The 17396-nt window shown below is 31.9% G+C and overlaps 1 protein-coding gene across 2 annotated transcripts in view; it reads right to left on the reverse strand.

Moving 5' to 3' along the window:
- The window catches only part of COL11A1 (collagen type XI alpha 1 chain), a 208656-nt gene that overhangs the window by 78893 nt on the left and 112367 nt on the right, over positions 1-17396 (reverse strand). For both annotated transcript variants that reach the window (XM_068540413.1, XM_068540414.1), the window contains exons 29-36: positions 15622-15675; positions 13884-13991; positions 10760-10813; positions 5935-5988; positions 5757-5801; positions 5569-5622; positions 5409-5453; positions 1834-1887 (exon numbers count right to left, since the gene is read on the reverse strand). In XM_068540413.1, the coding sequence (XP_068396514.1) occupies positions 1834-1887; positions 5409-5453; positions 5569-5622; positions 5757-5801; positions 5935-5988; positions 10760-10813; positions 13884-13991; positions 15622-15675 (468 nt within the window). The remainder of the gene's footprint in view (positions 1-1833; positions 1888-5408; positions 5454-5568; positions 5623-5756; positions 5802-5934; positions 5989-10759; positions 10814-13883; positions 13992-15621; positions 15676-17396) is intronic.

Raw genomic sequence — 17396 nt, forward strand, 5'->3', positions numbered from 1 at the left:
CTATATAGCACAGGGAACTCTACTCAATACTCTGTAATGGTTTATACGGGAAAAGAATCTAAAAAAGATTGGATATATGTATATGTATAACTGATTCACTTTGCTGTACACCTGAAACTAACACAACATTGTAAATCAACTATTCTCCAATAAAAATTTAAAAAAAGATTCAGTTCAAAAATCAGTTTAAAATATTCAGCCAAAAATCTATATCAATGTGCCGTTAAGTGAAAATAACCAGGATGTGAGTAAAACTGTCACTAGGAATTAGTTATTGGTATTATTACATTGAGAAAACATTTGGTTCTCAAATCACTGACTGAAAATTTTAACTATACTTAGTTTCCTACAGCATAGATAATATTCAAACTATGTTGGTCTATTCTCAGCCAAAACATTTTTGAACTTTGCTATTCAAAGTACGGCCCATTGACCACTGGCATTGGCATCATCTAGACATTTGCCAGTAATGTCAAGTCTCAAGACCCATCCCAGACCTACTGATTTAAAATCTACATTTTTAACAAAATACCAACATGATTTACATGCACATTAAAGTTTGAATAGCATGGTCTACTCTGGACTAGAACAGTGGTTCACAAACATTAGCATGCATCAGAACTATCTAGAGAGTTCGTTAAGACACAGACAGGGCCCCTCTCCTAGAGTTCTGATTAGGTGAGTGAGGTGGAGACAAGACGTTGCATTTCTAACGAATTGCAAGTGCTGCTGATCTTCTGGTCCAGGGACCACACTGTGAGAACAATTTCCTTAGACAGGTGGGTGCTATGGTTTGAAAGTCTGTGTCCCCTTGAAATTCAGATGTTGAAATCCTAACCCTCAAAGGTGATGTTATTAGTAGATGGAACTTTTGGGCAGTGCTTATGTCACCTTCATGGAACCTTCATGAATGGAACTAGTGACTTATAAAAGAGATTCCAGAGAGTAGACAGTGAAAAGTCTGCTACCCGAAAGAGGGTCTTCACCTCACCATTCTGGGATGCTGATCTTGGACTTCCAGGCTTCAGAACTCTAACAAATAGATTCTACTGTTTATACACTACACAATCTGTGTTTTTTTGTTATAGCAGTCGGTACGGACTAAGACAGTAAGTTGATTCTAACTCATAAATAAACTGAATAGGTTGCCAAAAAAAAAAAAAAAGAGAGAGAGAAAAAAGCAGCTGAGCACTGAGCATGTTCTATATTCCCACGAATATTTGTGCGAAAGTAAAAGATTTCAATTAACCTTGTGAAAATATTTGATGAAGATATTCTACAGACTGTGGTTCTAAACAACTTTTATAAAAAGGAAATGATTCAGGAAGGGTTATCATTACATTTTCTAAGAAAAATACATTATAGAGGCAAAAATAGTAAATATAAATAAATAGATCTTAATGTGATATAAGTAATGTCAGAATGTTGGAGAATATTTAGGAAGTGACATTTTGAAGAAGGATATATTGGATAATGGAAGCTAAAAAAGAAATTGATATACCAAATATTTAAGATTCAGTAATGATTTTTAAGGCTGTCAATAATATTCATTGCAGTAGAAGAGTAGTTGAGAGAATAATATTCATGTTGTTCTAGTTTTGATATACTTTGAAGGAATATTTAATAAGATATATTTAAATTAGATTCAGAAACATTTGATAAACTTCATAAGCTGAAAATACATACTCTTTGGCATTATTAAGCACAATTTTGTTTTTATAGGAATTTTTATCCATATTTGTATCCAGATATTATTTAATATAAAAGCTATGACTTTCAAAATTTGAAAACATTGTCAAATGAAGAAAGAGAAAGAAAAACCATGACACTTACAGGAGGGCCTTTTGGTCCAGGGAATCCAACTGGACCTTGAGGTCCTTGAGGACCCTGAAGAGAAAAAGCAGTGGGGAAATTTAAGAACATACCTTATAAGGCACATCTTTACAGGTTGCAGTTTATTTCTACAGATAAAGAACAATATAAAATACAGCTTCTTTACCATAATGGCAGAACAATTGCATTACAACAAGCGAGTCTAGGGTAGTTTAAAAGCAAAATGGATGATCTTCCATACTATTCAGTACTCAAAACTGCACATCACATCAATGGTCTTAGCTGGAGAACACTGTAAATATTTAGAATTCATATTAAAAGTGAATAGAACATGGATATATCAGGAACCCTGTAGATAATCTACTTTCAACACTGGCTACAAACATCCATAAATGGAGGATATTTCAAGTCCATAGCCCCCAAAAAGAAAAATTATTTTTAAAATTGATTCTATAAATGTTCCGACTCTACAGTCATACAAAATTAAAAGAAAAAAAAAGTGACTATCTCAAAAAGACCATAGAGGATACCTTTAACTAATCTCTATATTTAAAATGTATTTATTTTTGAGGATGTCACTATCTCATTTTACTCATGTATAAACTTCTTTTGTAGATAAGACGAAAAGAACATTATTATATAATTATTCTCATTAATATTAAATCCAAATATACATTAATAATATTGCTCTTGACTTAATTCAGCTCTTGGCTTAATTAACTATATTATTCAACACTTAGATTCACATATCTTTAAAAGGCATAAAGTAGACCCTATTACAAGGACTACATTGGTCGCAGCAAAAGGATGGTGAAAGATAATCCTTTATATGACCAGAACATGATAATTATATTCCTAAAAGGAATATATATAAAATGGAACATAATATAAATAAAATTTCTTAAGTAATAAAATTATGTTAGAATTTATTTATACTTAAATAAAAAATAAAGTTTACTAAAGTTGATCTTTAATATAATTTACTCTCTTCAATTTATCAATTTAGCCTTCCCACAGGAAATTTCATTACCATTCTCAAGCCAATGATAGTTCAGAAATCAGCACAAATTATTGCTGTTACCAACATCTTATCTTAAAATCAAAAAGAAACTTCAAAGTTAGATATGTCATTAAAAAAATAGATATCTCATGTAATTACCAAAAACACTGGGAAAATATTTGGAACTTAGAAATTTTGGTACTCTCATTAAAATATAAAACTATCATTCTTAAATATCTATCATAAGGGCAAGAAAATTATAAACCAAAAACCATTTTAAATTCAAAATTTAAAATATAGTATTCCGTTAGGTTATATAGTAAGCTCTACTATCCTAATTTCATAAATTGTCATTTCTTTACTTTTAATTTTTTGCTCCTTTTCAAAATAAAACTTTATTTTGAATTTAAATTTCTTAAAGAAAAATTTCAAAAATCACTTCTCCAGAGAAAATAAAGAAGAAAAAGTGGGTCTTTCTACATACAATTACACAAAAACATGTTGAAACATTCTCTTTGTATTAATCAAGATAGTTTCCAGGTGAGGTAGAAATTACGTAAAGACTCAGTGTGTAAAGATAGTGTTGGAACCCAATTAGTGTTGCCAGATAAAATACCAAATGTTTAATAAAATTTAAATTTTAGATAAATAATGAATAATTGTAATATGTCCCAAATATTGCAAGGGACATACTTATGCCACAAATTATTCATTGTTTACTTAAAATTCAGTTTATTTGGGTGTCTTAGTTGTTTTGTTTTTATTTTGTTTTGTTTTGTTTTTGCTAAATCTTATCATCTTAGACCCAAGTAAAAGCTGTATTAACTAAGTCTTTAATAGCAGGCATCCATGCTCTGCAAATCATGAGTATGAGGGATCATATTTAACTTGTAGAATATCCTAATGGGTGTTTATATATATAATATATATTATTTTTACGTATAATACTATATATATACATACACACACATAAATATATTTTTAAAGAAGGTCATTGAAATGGGCAAAAATGGGTATTTTTCATTTCTAATCCAATTGTGCTGCAAAATTCTCTCCTTGAACCTCCCAAGTCATATAGTTTGAAGAAAACATTTTTGTGATATTACTTTCATTGTTCTTCAACTGTGTGCCTAAGACATAACAAATAGTTCATGATACTTAAAATTCTTTGCAGAAAATGAGGATATATTAGGTAGAAAATGTCTGATCAACTACACAGAACACAAGAAATATATTCTGTATACTTAAAACATGTATAAATGTTTCTTGGGAATGGTTTCAAGCTTACTTAAAAAATTTTTTTGAAATCAACCTTACTTTGATCCTCAGAATATACTTTTCTTATTCTGAAAGTGTCTTTACAATTACAAGCGATCATGTTCTTGGGTTACACTGTTGTGTTCCAAAATAAAATCATAAAGATTTATAGTTGATCATGAAATTTTGGAATGTATAAACAAAATACGTAAAGAGAATAGTTTGCGCTTTAAAGGCAAAACTCTTAGTTATGCTACAATTTGTTAAATGGTTCTACTCCATTTAATGATTTAGCCATTTTAATTAATTTAGCTGTATATTCTTATTAAAATGACTTTGACATAAAATATTTCAAATGTATTGTTTTATTTATGAAGTCAAAATGTACAGGATGAACTTAATTTAGGAATAGCTCATCAAGAGTGAGAAACATTTAATAGAAAGTTAATTAAATTTGAACCAAAGATTTGAAAAAACTGGAATTAAATGTTTATTCTTGAGTCCAATCTAGTGACTTTTCTTCACAAATAGAAAGTTTATTTTTAAAAAAAATACTTATTCTCAGCTTTAAGTTATACGTCAGAGGGTATTTCTGTTTTACTTTTTGTGAAACATCTATTATAAATTTCAATAATATAAGAATGTATAATATTAAAATTATAGAATATTAAGTCATGATCTAATTTCTTTGTCAGTAATACAGAATATTTAAAATTCTTTCAAGAGGATAGCTTTTTAAAAATCTGGCTACAAAAAATGCTATATTTTGCCAAAAAAAAAAACAAAACCAAATAAAGGGCATGCTTACTTATGTATATTTAGCTTTATTTTATATCAATTGAAAATCAAATTACTAAATATTTTTCCTATTTACTGGAATAGATGTTTTATTTTGACTTGAATGTATATTGATTGTGACTTAATGGTTACTGGTAGCTTGCATTTTACCAGCATAATGCTGCTGCCAGCTCCAGGAACAAAGTGAATATCAGTATGGAAAGCAAGAGGAGTGGAGAAGAAGGCATAGGTGTTACATGTGTATTTAAAAGAAAACAATTCTTTTTGTTTAAAAGTTGATATCATAGGCCAATTAGACATATAATTTCTCTCATTTCTATAACAAAATTAGTAGCACATAATTGATTAAGCTTTTTTTAGGAAAGTAAATAAGAATAGGAATTTTTAAACTCTGACTAGATTTTGTGGATGACTGTGTACATGTATTTGCAGACACATGTAACTGTAACTTTTCCCAGAAATTTAAACATTTGCAACATATTAATATTTACTTTATATGCTATGACTGTATTGTACTTACTCTTTCACCAGGAGGGCCAGGAGGACCATCACCGCCTGAAGTGCCCTGGCAACAACAACACAAAAACCGGAAAAAATCAGTTTTGATTCCTTCTGTTAACATCCATCCTCTGGAAGAGGAACTTACAGGAAAGCCCAAATGGAACAAGTGCTGATGATACCTTTGGACCAGGTTTCCCAGTGGGACCTCTCGCACCTCTTGAACCTCGAGGACCCTGCACATAAGAGCAAAGATGAAATTGATCTAGTTCCAAGCAGATCTAAAGGCACGGGATCAGTTTTTATTTTTGAAGAAAATAGGAGAGTTAAATGAAAAATGAAAATCATTATTTTAAATCAAGGTACTTACCGTTGGACCACGCTGACCCCGAGGGCCTGGTTTGCCAGCTACACCCTGCCAAAGACAGTTCAAACAGTTTCAATACGCAGTATATCACAGTAAATTGTGAGTCTGGTGCTGAGAGATAGGTACTCATGTAAGAACATTTACATTAGATAGTCCAGAACAATATACTTGTATATCATACCCGGGCACCTTTCTCTCCATTGGCACCTGGAAACCCAGGAAATCCAGTGGAACCCTACAAAAATAAAAATAATAAACAATGAGTACAGTAACTAACATTTTTAGCCACAAGCTGAAAGTCTTTTGGAACACAATGATTCTCGCAAGCTGGTAGCATTCAAATCAAAAATATAATTTAAGATACCATACAACCTCCATTCATGTACTTAAAAATGAACTTACAGTGACACCTGAAATCCTGGAAGCATTGAAAACATGAATTGATAAAACATTTTAGTTTTTAACTTTAAGGAAATTAATTAATCAAATATATCATTTCTCATATTAGTAAACAGCAATTAAAGGGCATTTCATATAAAATAAATTTTTGACTTATAATTCTACATACTTGCTTCAACTCTGAAAAAAATTTTATTTTTCACAAGCATGAATAATCAAATATTAAAATAGGAAATTTATAAAATATTTTTCCTGAATTAACATTATTGTATTCTTATACTTATCACTTTCTAGTTGAGTATTTTACACCTTTAGAACTGGGTCAAATCATAAAGACTAAAAATCTTCTTCCATCTTTTCTGTTTGATGTTTGAATGTGGTTAGATCTAACTGAGAGTCTAAGTCAGACAGTTCAGCATTAAAATCTGTTTGTGGGATTCCAAAGACATAAATTCAAGACTTATGTTTGTCATGCATTCACCTAAGTAATTGGGTACATTACTATAGTATAATTATGAGTACAGTTTTTTCTTCTACAAAATGAGAGCAATCATCTGCATCTTACAGGTACTTTGAAACTTATAGGAAATCAGAATAAAGGAAAGTAAGGTATAAAAATGATAACAATAGCTAACAATAAATAATGATTAAAGATGTAATAAGCACTGTAAAAGCATTATGTAATTTAATCCACAAACAGCTACATTTTACAAATGGAATATGATTCCCCTCTTTTACCTTGTACATATATCCAGATTTTCATCTGCTGAGAGATTCCTTTGAACATGACTGTGATTGGTTTGCCTCATCATTGTATCATGAAATAGAGCAGATTAGGGTTCAATCCTTGCTCCTCAACTTACCAATAACTATGAGACCCTGGGAGGGGTGGGCTGGGGGGCTTCCAAACACTATTTTCCTATTCAGACCAGTGCATGGATTAAATGCAATAATGTGTAAAATGTCTAGCAAAGAGTAGTAGACATGAAGATTTTACACACTTCCCCATGCACTGAGGAAGATGTAACAAAGCCTTCTTTGACTTGAATACATCTTTGTGTTTTGTTTTGTTTGCTTGTTTGTTTTTGATTTACAATGTTGTATTAGTTTCAGGTATAAAGTGAATCAGTTACACATATGTATATCTGTATTCTTTATTCAGATTCTTTTCATTACAGGTTTTTACAAGATATTGAATATAGTTCCCTGTGCTATACAGTAGGTCCTTGTTTATCTATTTTACATGTAGTAGTGTGTATCTCTTAATCCCAAACTCCTGATTTATCCCTCCCTCTCCGTTTCACCTTTGGTAACCATAAGTTTGTTTTCTATGCCTGTGAGTCTATTTCAGTTTACACTCATTTGGATTGAACTAACCTAACGTAATCTTTCTCCAAGTGGTAAATGCCTCCTCTGTATCAGAATAATCTGGGGTGACTGCTAAAAGCGTGGACTGTCAAATCCCACTGCAGACATACTGAGACAGACTCTCTGGCATTGCATTCCTGGACCCTGCAATTTCCCCAGGTGATACATACAGAATGGATGTTATAATTTATATTTCCTCCACAAGTAAGGAAAATTGTATATGAAGCCTTATGGGATTTGATGGACAAAACTTAGGATGAGCTGCTAAACTTCTTTTTAGGACTTGTTTAGCAATATATTCTAATTCATGCTTACAGAGACCACTATGTGATCAACCTGAGGACAATTGTTAGGACATGTAATACACAATGGGGGAAAATGTCTGCAAATGATATTTTTTGAAGGGTTTTCAAAGCCTTCTCTCTTTCTCTAGAGAGAATCAGATAGTTATACCTGGTAGAATATTACTATGTGACTACTCTAGGAATTTGACAAGTGAGTATAATCCAATATGAAAGTAATTCACTTCTATCAAATTCAATTTGAGGACAAATATTCATCTGTCCTGAGTAGAACACAAACACATTTATAGAGACTCCATTCAAATAAATTGCTCTTATGCATCAATTTCATGTTTAATAAATTTATTTTCTTACATGGCTTCTGCTCATAGAAATTTATGGGAAATAGACAAAAATGTCCAATCCACCAACTAAACAGTTTGTAATATATGGGCATATTCTTCTTCTTTTCTCACATAAAAATTATCACCAAAATATACAGTTTCCATGAAAAGACATTATCTGCTTTTAAATGGAAAAAATAAACAGCCAACAAAAGGCCAAAAAGTCAAAGGTTAATAGTGAAACTGGCTCTTTCGGTGAACTGAAAATTTCAAAATTATTTTAAATTCTGTTTTAAATATAAATGAATCCTACCTTAAAATAGATTTTACTTTTTGAAATAGCTATCATTTTATAGTGCATATGGCAGTGCATCTTTTAAATACTCAGTATGGTTTATATTACTAGTAAGATATTGGATAAATTATATTGCCTAATTATAGTCCTTAAATTGCTTGAAAGGGATTAGCAGCTGAATTTCATTTTTAGTACAATAAAGACTTAAATCTATCCAAAATTCATTGGCTTCCACATAGGAAAAAATATGAAGCTATCTTTGATCTTTGATGTATCCATCATTTTTTGTTTTAGAACTGAGAAACATAAATGTTTTTGACCATAGAAAAAAGTTATGAAGAAAAGTAATAGAAAAAAATAAAGACCAAAATTTCAGACATTTAGGTTAAAGGGTAAAAATAAAATGTTTGATTCCTCTAGGAAGAAATATTTCTCTCTAGTCATTCTGGTCCATTTTGTAAATAAAAATAAGTCAATGAATACTGAATAGAGGATTGACTTAGGAAAAACAGAAAAAGATAAAAATGTCAAATAAACACTTAATAGAAAATTGTACTCATTCATGTAACATGTAAAAAACGTTTTCCATTTTTAAATCTAAACACCACCGCATTGCAACTCAATTTAGTAATTAGATAAAAAATTTACCAAATAATCTAAGAATAGTTTAAAGTTGTGGGTTAAGTAAATATCTTCTTTTACTCAAAGCACTTGTTAAAATGCTTGACATTTGAAAGGCAGGTAACTAGGTGACAGGACAATGTATTAGACACAGTATTTAAAAGGTAAAAATTATTAATCAGTGTTCTAAATGTAGCCAGAAACATATAAATGATGCTTGCATTATTTTAAAATCATAGATTAAATGAATCTTATTTCAGAAAGGCTCAATTACCTCCTAGCATACAAGGAAATATATATTCTAGAAATTCAGTGAAATATTATAGGACAAAACCACATAGCAAGCCTAAAATACTGTTGCCACATGATGATGAGTCACAAGTGCATGCAGTTCACATTAGTCAGGAGGGAGGATATTTTTGTCTCTCATTGTTTATCTGTGAAACTTATTAATAAATATATATTTGGGGTTTATTATACCCAACCAGGATGTATTCTTATATACTAAACCTGTCTAGCCTGAATGGATCAAACAGGGATAGATAGATGACAAAGATATAGGTAGATAAATAATAGATAAATAGATAGATAATCTCATGTGCATATAATTACCTTAATATAAAAAACCAAAATTTACATATTAAATCATTTAACCGTTTAATGTAACTAGTCAATACATCAAATGCAGCCTTAGCAAAGTTTTATAATTAGCTCGAGGAAAATTACTACACCAAGGTAAACATGTATTTTTAAAACATCTTCTTTTTGCTTAAAATATGTATATTTCAAATAGTCAAAAATAGAATTTGAGTGCATTGAGTGCATGGGTTGAATGGTGCCCCTGCAAAAGATATATCTAATATCCAAATGTTCTAGAATCTGCAACTATTACTTTATTTGGAAAAAGGGGTCTTTGTAGATGTGATTAAGTTAAGGATCTTGAAATGAGAATATCCTGAATTATCCAAGTGGTCTTTAAATCCAATGACAAGTGTCTTTATAAGAAGAGAAGATACAGACACAGAAAAAAATCTGTGTGGAGAAGGGGTCAGAGATTGCACACAAGCCAAAAAGTGCCTGGGGCCACCAGAAGATGGAAGAGGCAAGGACAGATTCTCCCACAGGGCTTTTGGAGGGAGCATGGGCCTGCTGACACCTTGATTTTAGACTTCTGGACTCCAGAACTGTAACAAAGTCAATTTCCATTGTTTTAAGTCACCAAGTTTGTGGTGATTTGTTACAGTAGCCCTAGGAAACAAGTTCTGTGGAAATGAGGGAAAATAAAGAGGATGAAAGAAGAGTTATTCTTTCTTTAAAAAAAATATAAGTGGTAATTCAAACCTTCAGGGTACCAGAAAGGAAATCAAAAGCTATTATCCATCACCTGTCATCTACTTAAAACTTCTATATATATTAATATACTGCCCTGGAATAGTCCTTATTCCACTTACAAGGAAGTGGCTGACTGTGCCTTCCTTTCATGAGTCAGTCTCCAAAATACTCCAATCCAAACTCACCTAGGATCTTTGAACTCTCTGCACCCCAGGTGCCCACACCGCCTCTGACTTTCCCTTATAAGATTATATTTTAAGGATTCATCATCTCTGTATTACAAACTGAAAGGTAACCATAGATGATTAATTTTAAGTGTATCTACAAAATGCTGATAAACTGTAAAAATCAAGCTAAATATTTTACCTTTGGACCTTGTCTTCCTGGATATCCCGGTAATCCTGGAACACCAAGTTTCCCCTAAAGTTAAAATAATAATAATAATAATAATCAATTCTAAGATGAATTAAGTTTAAATGATGCTTTTAGTCATTTTTCTAGAAGTTAGAACCACATATTTGCACATTTGAAAGGAAGATTTGCAAGTTTTTGCCATTCTTTACTTTCATTATATTTCTTAATTTGAATAGGGAAAAAAATGTTCCTAATGTTATAATGTTCACTAACTTAACCTCTGTTGTCTAAGTGGCAGTGCCTTCTTTAGTGACATCGAACACTGAGTAAAAAGAATTCTAGGACTGTTTGTGAACTGAAGAATATGCTAAGAAATCACCTAAGTTTTATGAACATTAAATACTATTTAAAATTAATGGATGTAGATAGAGCTGCATGTAGATCTTATCATTCCAACTAAAGGTAATCTATTTGATAAAATTATTTCATTTCTCACTGTAAATATAAAGCAAGCAATCATAAGTTAACTTTTTTTTGCTGAATAAGGAAAGTTTAAATAACTATACTAAGAAATTTGAACCTGATTTTTGAGCAAAGTTTCTTCTTTTATTCAAATGTCTGAGTAAATTGGGTTAATAAATATCAAATGGTGAGAGATACAGCTAAATAATGATTTTTGTGGAGTGTTAATTCCTACAGGTGGGAACTTGCATATGCAGCTATTTTCTTCCAGTGCAATGAGATTACCTCTCAATCTGAAAGTGCTGAAACAAATTATAAATTACAGTGAAGCCCAAAGATGTATAACAAATACTAAGAGGTTTAAAATGCTAAACTAACGAAATTGGCCCCCTGAACAAAGCATTAATTTAAAAACATGAGTAGAGAGAAAATAAAATTAAAATAAATGAATTGAGGGCTTCCCTGGTGGCACAGTGGTTGAGAATCTGCCTGCCAATGCAGGGGACACGGGTTCGAGCCCTGGTCTGGGAAGATCCCACATGCCACGGAGCAACTGGGCCCGTGAGCCACAACTACTGAGCCTGCGCGTCTGGAGCCTGTGCTCCGCAACAAGAGAGGCCGCGATGGTGAGAGGCCCGCGCACCGCGATGAAGAGTGGTCCCCACTTGCCGCAACTGGAGAGAGCCCTCGCACAGAAACGAAGACTCAACACAGTCATAAATAAATAAATAAATAAATAAAAGAACGTGAATTTCTTAAAAATAAATAAATAAATAAATAAATAAATAAATGAATTGAATAGAATATGTTTGTGGAATTTTACTGTGACATTTTCCTTAAGATCTTAGGAAAGCACATTTCATATATAAAATATTATTTATCAAAGTCTTAAACATTAACAGACACATAGTATCATTATTTCCCATGTGCATTTTAAGTGAAATAAGAATAAAAACAAACAAGTTCAAATTACTATATATAAAACATTAATAGATGAGCAGGATTTTATGAAAAAATAAATATTTTACTGGATGAAGCAAGGCAAGAAATTAGGAATATACTTTATGACCTTGTTATTATAGGTTGAACTAAACAGTTGTCTGATTCATGATCAACACTGCATAGGTAAACAGACATTCAAACAAGCCTTAAGAAGCATACTTATAATGATGTCCCCTTGGATAGAGTAAGTTACCACAGCTTGTTTTATGCTACTGATTTCAAGGTTAATGAAATGCTCTAATTATTATCAGAAAACTTTTGTAGTCTATGTTAATTACTACATTAGAATGTAAATTCATTCATTTTAGAGTCATTTAAAAATAAATCCAGACAGAAAATTTCTTTGTATTTTCAGTGTGGTGATAAGCAACTTCAATAAAAGGGAAAATACTAATGAAAGGTGAAAGATGAAGCACTGCGGGGTAAAGTCTTGATGCCTCAGAATAGTTTGTGGGACCGTTTACACAAAATACAGTGGAGTTGAGAAAAGAGGAAGGTCCTGGAATATCCGTAACTATTGGCAAGTGAACACTTTAAGTAGAAGGGTCATAGGCCTTGTAAGCGCTTGTTCCCCCAACCCTATCTTTTCCCTCTGTTGCCTAAACACGATGACATTATTCATCAGTTTACAAACCACAACTGAGAGTATGAAACTGTAGAAGAACTACTATATCAGATGACTCATAATGACATGAGGAAATGATTTTTTATTTGTCTAGTCACAATTCTTATATAATCCTTATATATTTTCCTTCTGGGACAGGAGGGTAAGGGGCAGAGACGACAATTTTCTTACATAGCATGGAATTTCCATATTTATAGAATAATGGCATGCTCAATATAAAAACTGGACAATAGTCATATTTACAAAAAAAAGGAAATCATTTGATTTATATCACCTAGAGATAATTATTATTTATATTTTCCTTCAGTGTACATAATCGGAAAGCACTTGTCATAGATATTTCTAGTTTTGTCTTAATTTAACTTCAGGTTCATTATAAGACGTTTACAATATCACTAAATATTCTACGAAGGTATAATTTCAATGTTGCCTAATGTTCTATCTAAATGTAAGTATAATGATTGCAAATATTTTTTGACATAATGCATATAGCCCAGTGGCTCTTAAAGCAATGAATATTAATATTATCTGGGGATATTTTAAAACATAGTGATGCTTGAGCTAACCCCAGATTAAAATTAAAACCTTTTCAAGTTTGGCCTGAACATCAGTATGTTTTAAAACATTTATCCTGTAAAAATATATGTTTATGTGGAAAGAGTGAAAAAAGGACATATTGGTTTGAGGGCCAAAGATGATTCAAGTTGTTTGAAAATAATAAGTAGACCATCTTTGATTGGTTCTTTCAGCCTTCATTAATCACGCTCAAATTCTGCACTTTTAATATAGAAGAGCATTAAGAGTGGTTGATTCTACATGGCCAATGGAAGCAGAAGGGACTAGAAAATAAGGAAGAGTGAAAGAGGATAAATGTGCCCGTCTCATGATTATACTTCTAAGTAGTAATATGGATATGAAACTGAAATTCAAAAAATTGAAATTCAATAAAACCTTCTAGATTTACATCACAGATGATTAAAAACACCCTAAAATGACAGTGAAACATCATCTACAAGAGGACCTGTGAATTTAAAGTTGCTCCCTAACCTTCTCTCCTGCTTGACCAGAAGGACCGGGGTCTCCGGTCGGACCTGCTCGACCTTTGGGGCCTTCAGGGCCATCTTCTCCTCTTGGACCTACTTGACCAACTTCTCCCTGAAACACAGAGTAACAACGTTCTTGTAATTTAAAATATCTTGGAGACTGAATGGCAGAAGTTATAGCCTATCAAAAAGTTATATTCTTCAACTCTTGGTTTGTTTACTCACATATTACATATGACAAAGAGGCTTGAAAGTATTTGATTTCATCAATCTTTCAATTAATAAATAAACTACTCAATGCAGTCTGAAAATTGAAAAACTACAGAAGCCCTATGCTACCATGTATCACATTAAATTAATTTTAATACATTGTGTTGCAGAAAGAGAGAGAGAGGAAAAATAAATAAGAATCAAAATTAGATACTGTTGGTTGGCTGAATATGCTACACCAAAATATGCCACTTTGGCATAAGGATTATTTTGAAATGAAGGCAATTGAAAAGAAGCAGATACAAAAAAAGTTCTCTACCCACCCCATACTTGCTTAAAAGCAGGGCACAAATTTGCAAAGGTGCCTTTCCTCCCCTCTCCACTAGAACGGACAAAAATTAATCACTAGTGACAACTAGACCCTTACCAGTCCACAGCCAGAAGCAGGTACCAGTGGAATCTATCTATGCAACAAACTTTACAACTAGCCTTTATTATACCATTAGTTTCCCATATATCTGCCTTCCCACAATTTACAGTACTAGAAACTCGTCCTTTTCCTGCTCAAAATTTATTGTTCCTTTGCTAAAATGCTATACAAGCCCCAGTTCTAACCATTCTTTTTAGTTACTCACTCATCACTGAGTGTTCCCATGTATAATCATGATACATATGCTAGCAAACTTCTGTTTACTTTTCTCTTGTTCATCTGTCTTGCATCAGTCTAATTTTACAGGGCACCAGCCTGAGAACCTATCAGGGTAATAGGGAAAATAATTGTTCCTCCCCGATGACAGCAACTTTAGAAATCACCGTTTGGAACACAAGAAAAATGTCTCTATTTTAAACTTGGCTTTCGCATTTAAGGTATTAGGAACTGGAATGTGTAAGTTATTGCCCCTATCCTGGACACAGGCTTTCTGTGCATTTTAGGAAAATCAATATTCTATAGTATCCTTTTTTGCTTAAATTTATTAGATACTATTATTATGCTAGTTATAATATAAATCTTCCCAATAAAATTTAATTTACTTTAGGTGACACAATTTTGTTTTCAAGATACTCATTAACAGAAAAACAGTGTACTATTTCTACATTCAAAAATTCAAGACAACTATATAGTGAACACTCATAAAAGTTGCAGATACAGTTTCCAGGCAGCATAGCTCACTATATGTGAACAAAATTTAAAACAAATCTATTGAATTAATTATATAAAACAATTTGATCATCATTTTAGAAAATATCTGTAAATAATAATACTATATATATAATATACTATATATTATGTATATATATTTTATATATATAAAACTATTGATGTTCTGGGACATATAGAGATTTAACATAACATCTAAAAAACAACTGATACTATATTATCTCTACAAAAATTAAAACACCTAATCTTCATATAAAAATGGAAGTGAAAAATATCACGGGTAGTACATTTTTATTTATCCTGTGTTTGCAATATTTAATTATAAGAATAAACACACAAATGTATGTACTAGTGCAAATGTCTTTTTACTTACTCTGTCACCTTTAAGACCCATGTCCCCTTTGAATCCTGGAAAACCATCTTCACCCTAAAAAGTATAAGGAATAAAACAAGTGTTTAATCAATTGTTTCTATGGATCTAAAATACGGCTATACAAATTATGAGTACTGATAATTAGGAAAAATTGTTCTGAGAAACATGTACCTTAGTTGTGAAACCTCCTCTTCCCTATTTTAGCCCTTTATCCCCAGTATCCTCCAATTTTCCCATAATTAATGCCTCTAAGTTACCAGAAAAGTTTTCACAAATGTGTCCATTGAATCTTCTCTATCTTATGGGGGGGGGGGGAATAACCATTTTATTATAACAACATGTATCCTATGTTATTTGAACAAAGAAAAAGTAAAATTTTAATTAATTATATTAACTTTGGATTACAAGAACTCTGGACAACCAAATAAAATGCCTTTAATTTACTGATATATAACTAAGAATTTTATATCATTCATTTTGTCTCCTGTGCTTTAGATAAATGTCTTCTGACTCAACTTGTTCTCTAATTACAATCTCTCTTCAGGTGAAGAATAATCAAATTAATATTATCCTTAACGTGTAAATAGAGATTGCTTATCATCACATCATATGCACAAACCAATGATGCTGAAAACTGGGCATCCTTTCGCAAAGAGAGGAGAAATTTTGACTATGAAAATATTTCCTGTCATTTTTACTATATGCAGACTTTTAAGAAATAAGCTTCATCAATAACCTTCCTGTCTCTTAATTTCAAGAAAAAAATTTAAATTCCTAAGGAATAATCACTCATGTATTCAATAGCATTAATTGAGCAATAACTCTGTTCAGAGTATTGTGGAGTAGTTTGAAGTTTTTGTTTTACCAATAATTTGTATTAATTTTGGTACAGATGGAATAGAATGGGTGTTTAGAGAAGAAAGACATGAGGATGATGATAATGATGATGATGTGTTGTGCTGGTGCTGGTTCTGGTGAGGCAAGAAGTGAATTTGGAGATTTGAGGGGGCAGGTGGTACCTTAATTAGTAGTTGGAGAATAATCATTCATGTACTCAATAGCATTAATTGACTTGCAGAGTTTGAGAAAAAGACATGTCAGGCCAAGTCTGAGAATAGAGCTGAGAAGATTAGTTCCTACAGTTCCACATCCTGCTGCCAAATGACCTCTACAAAACATAAAACTGATCACATCTGTTTTTGCTTTAAAATACTTCAATGGTTCCAAAGTGCTAATGATGAATATAAGCTGCCATCCCCCCTCTCCTTCCTACCATGATCTAGGCTTTGCTCACCTCTATAGTCTTATCTTTGGTCTTAAATCCCCTCTCTACTTCCATCCAACACCCTGGGACTGATTTTAGAAAAACTGAATTACCTGTATTTCCATTTGTAATTCTTGCATTGGTTAACTACTTACACATACACACACATCTGCAAATCCTTTACCTTCTCTGTCTACCTGGTGATACTTTCCTCTTCTTTTAGGATTTAGTTCATGATTCTGCTACGAAGTTTTCCATGACCTCAATCTTTCCCCCTTAAAATTAACCTCTTTGTCCTGTGTGCCCCACTGAACATTTAGCATTATAAGATAACATCCTGCACTTAATAGATCATAGGTCTCTTTCTTTCTACTAAATGGTCAAAACCAAGAATCATGCCTAATTGACCTCTGAATCTCTAGTGCCTAGTACATTTTGACCCTCAAAAATCATGATATTTAATAAACATTTATTAAATGTCCATTTGGAATCATCCTTGCCTCAGTGCTAG

The sequence above is a fragment of the Eschrichtius robustus genome, chromosome 3 (genome assembly GCF_028021215.1).
Source record: "Eschrichtius robustus isolate mEscRob2 chromosome 3, mEscRob2.pri, whole genome shotgun sequence".
In the NCBI taxonomy this organism is placed as follows: domain Eukaryota; kingdom Metazoa; phylum Chordata; class Mammalia; order Artiodactyla; family Eschrichtiidae; genus Eschrichtius; species Eschrichtius robustus.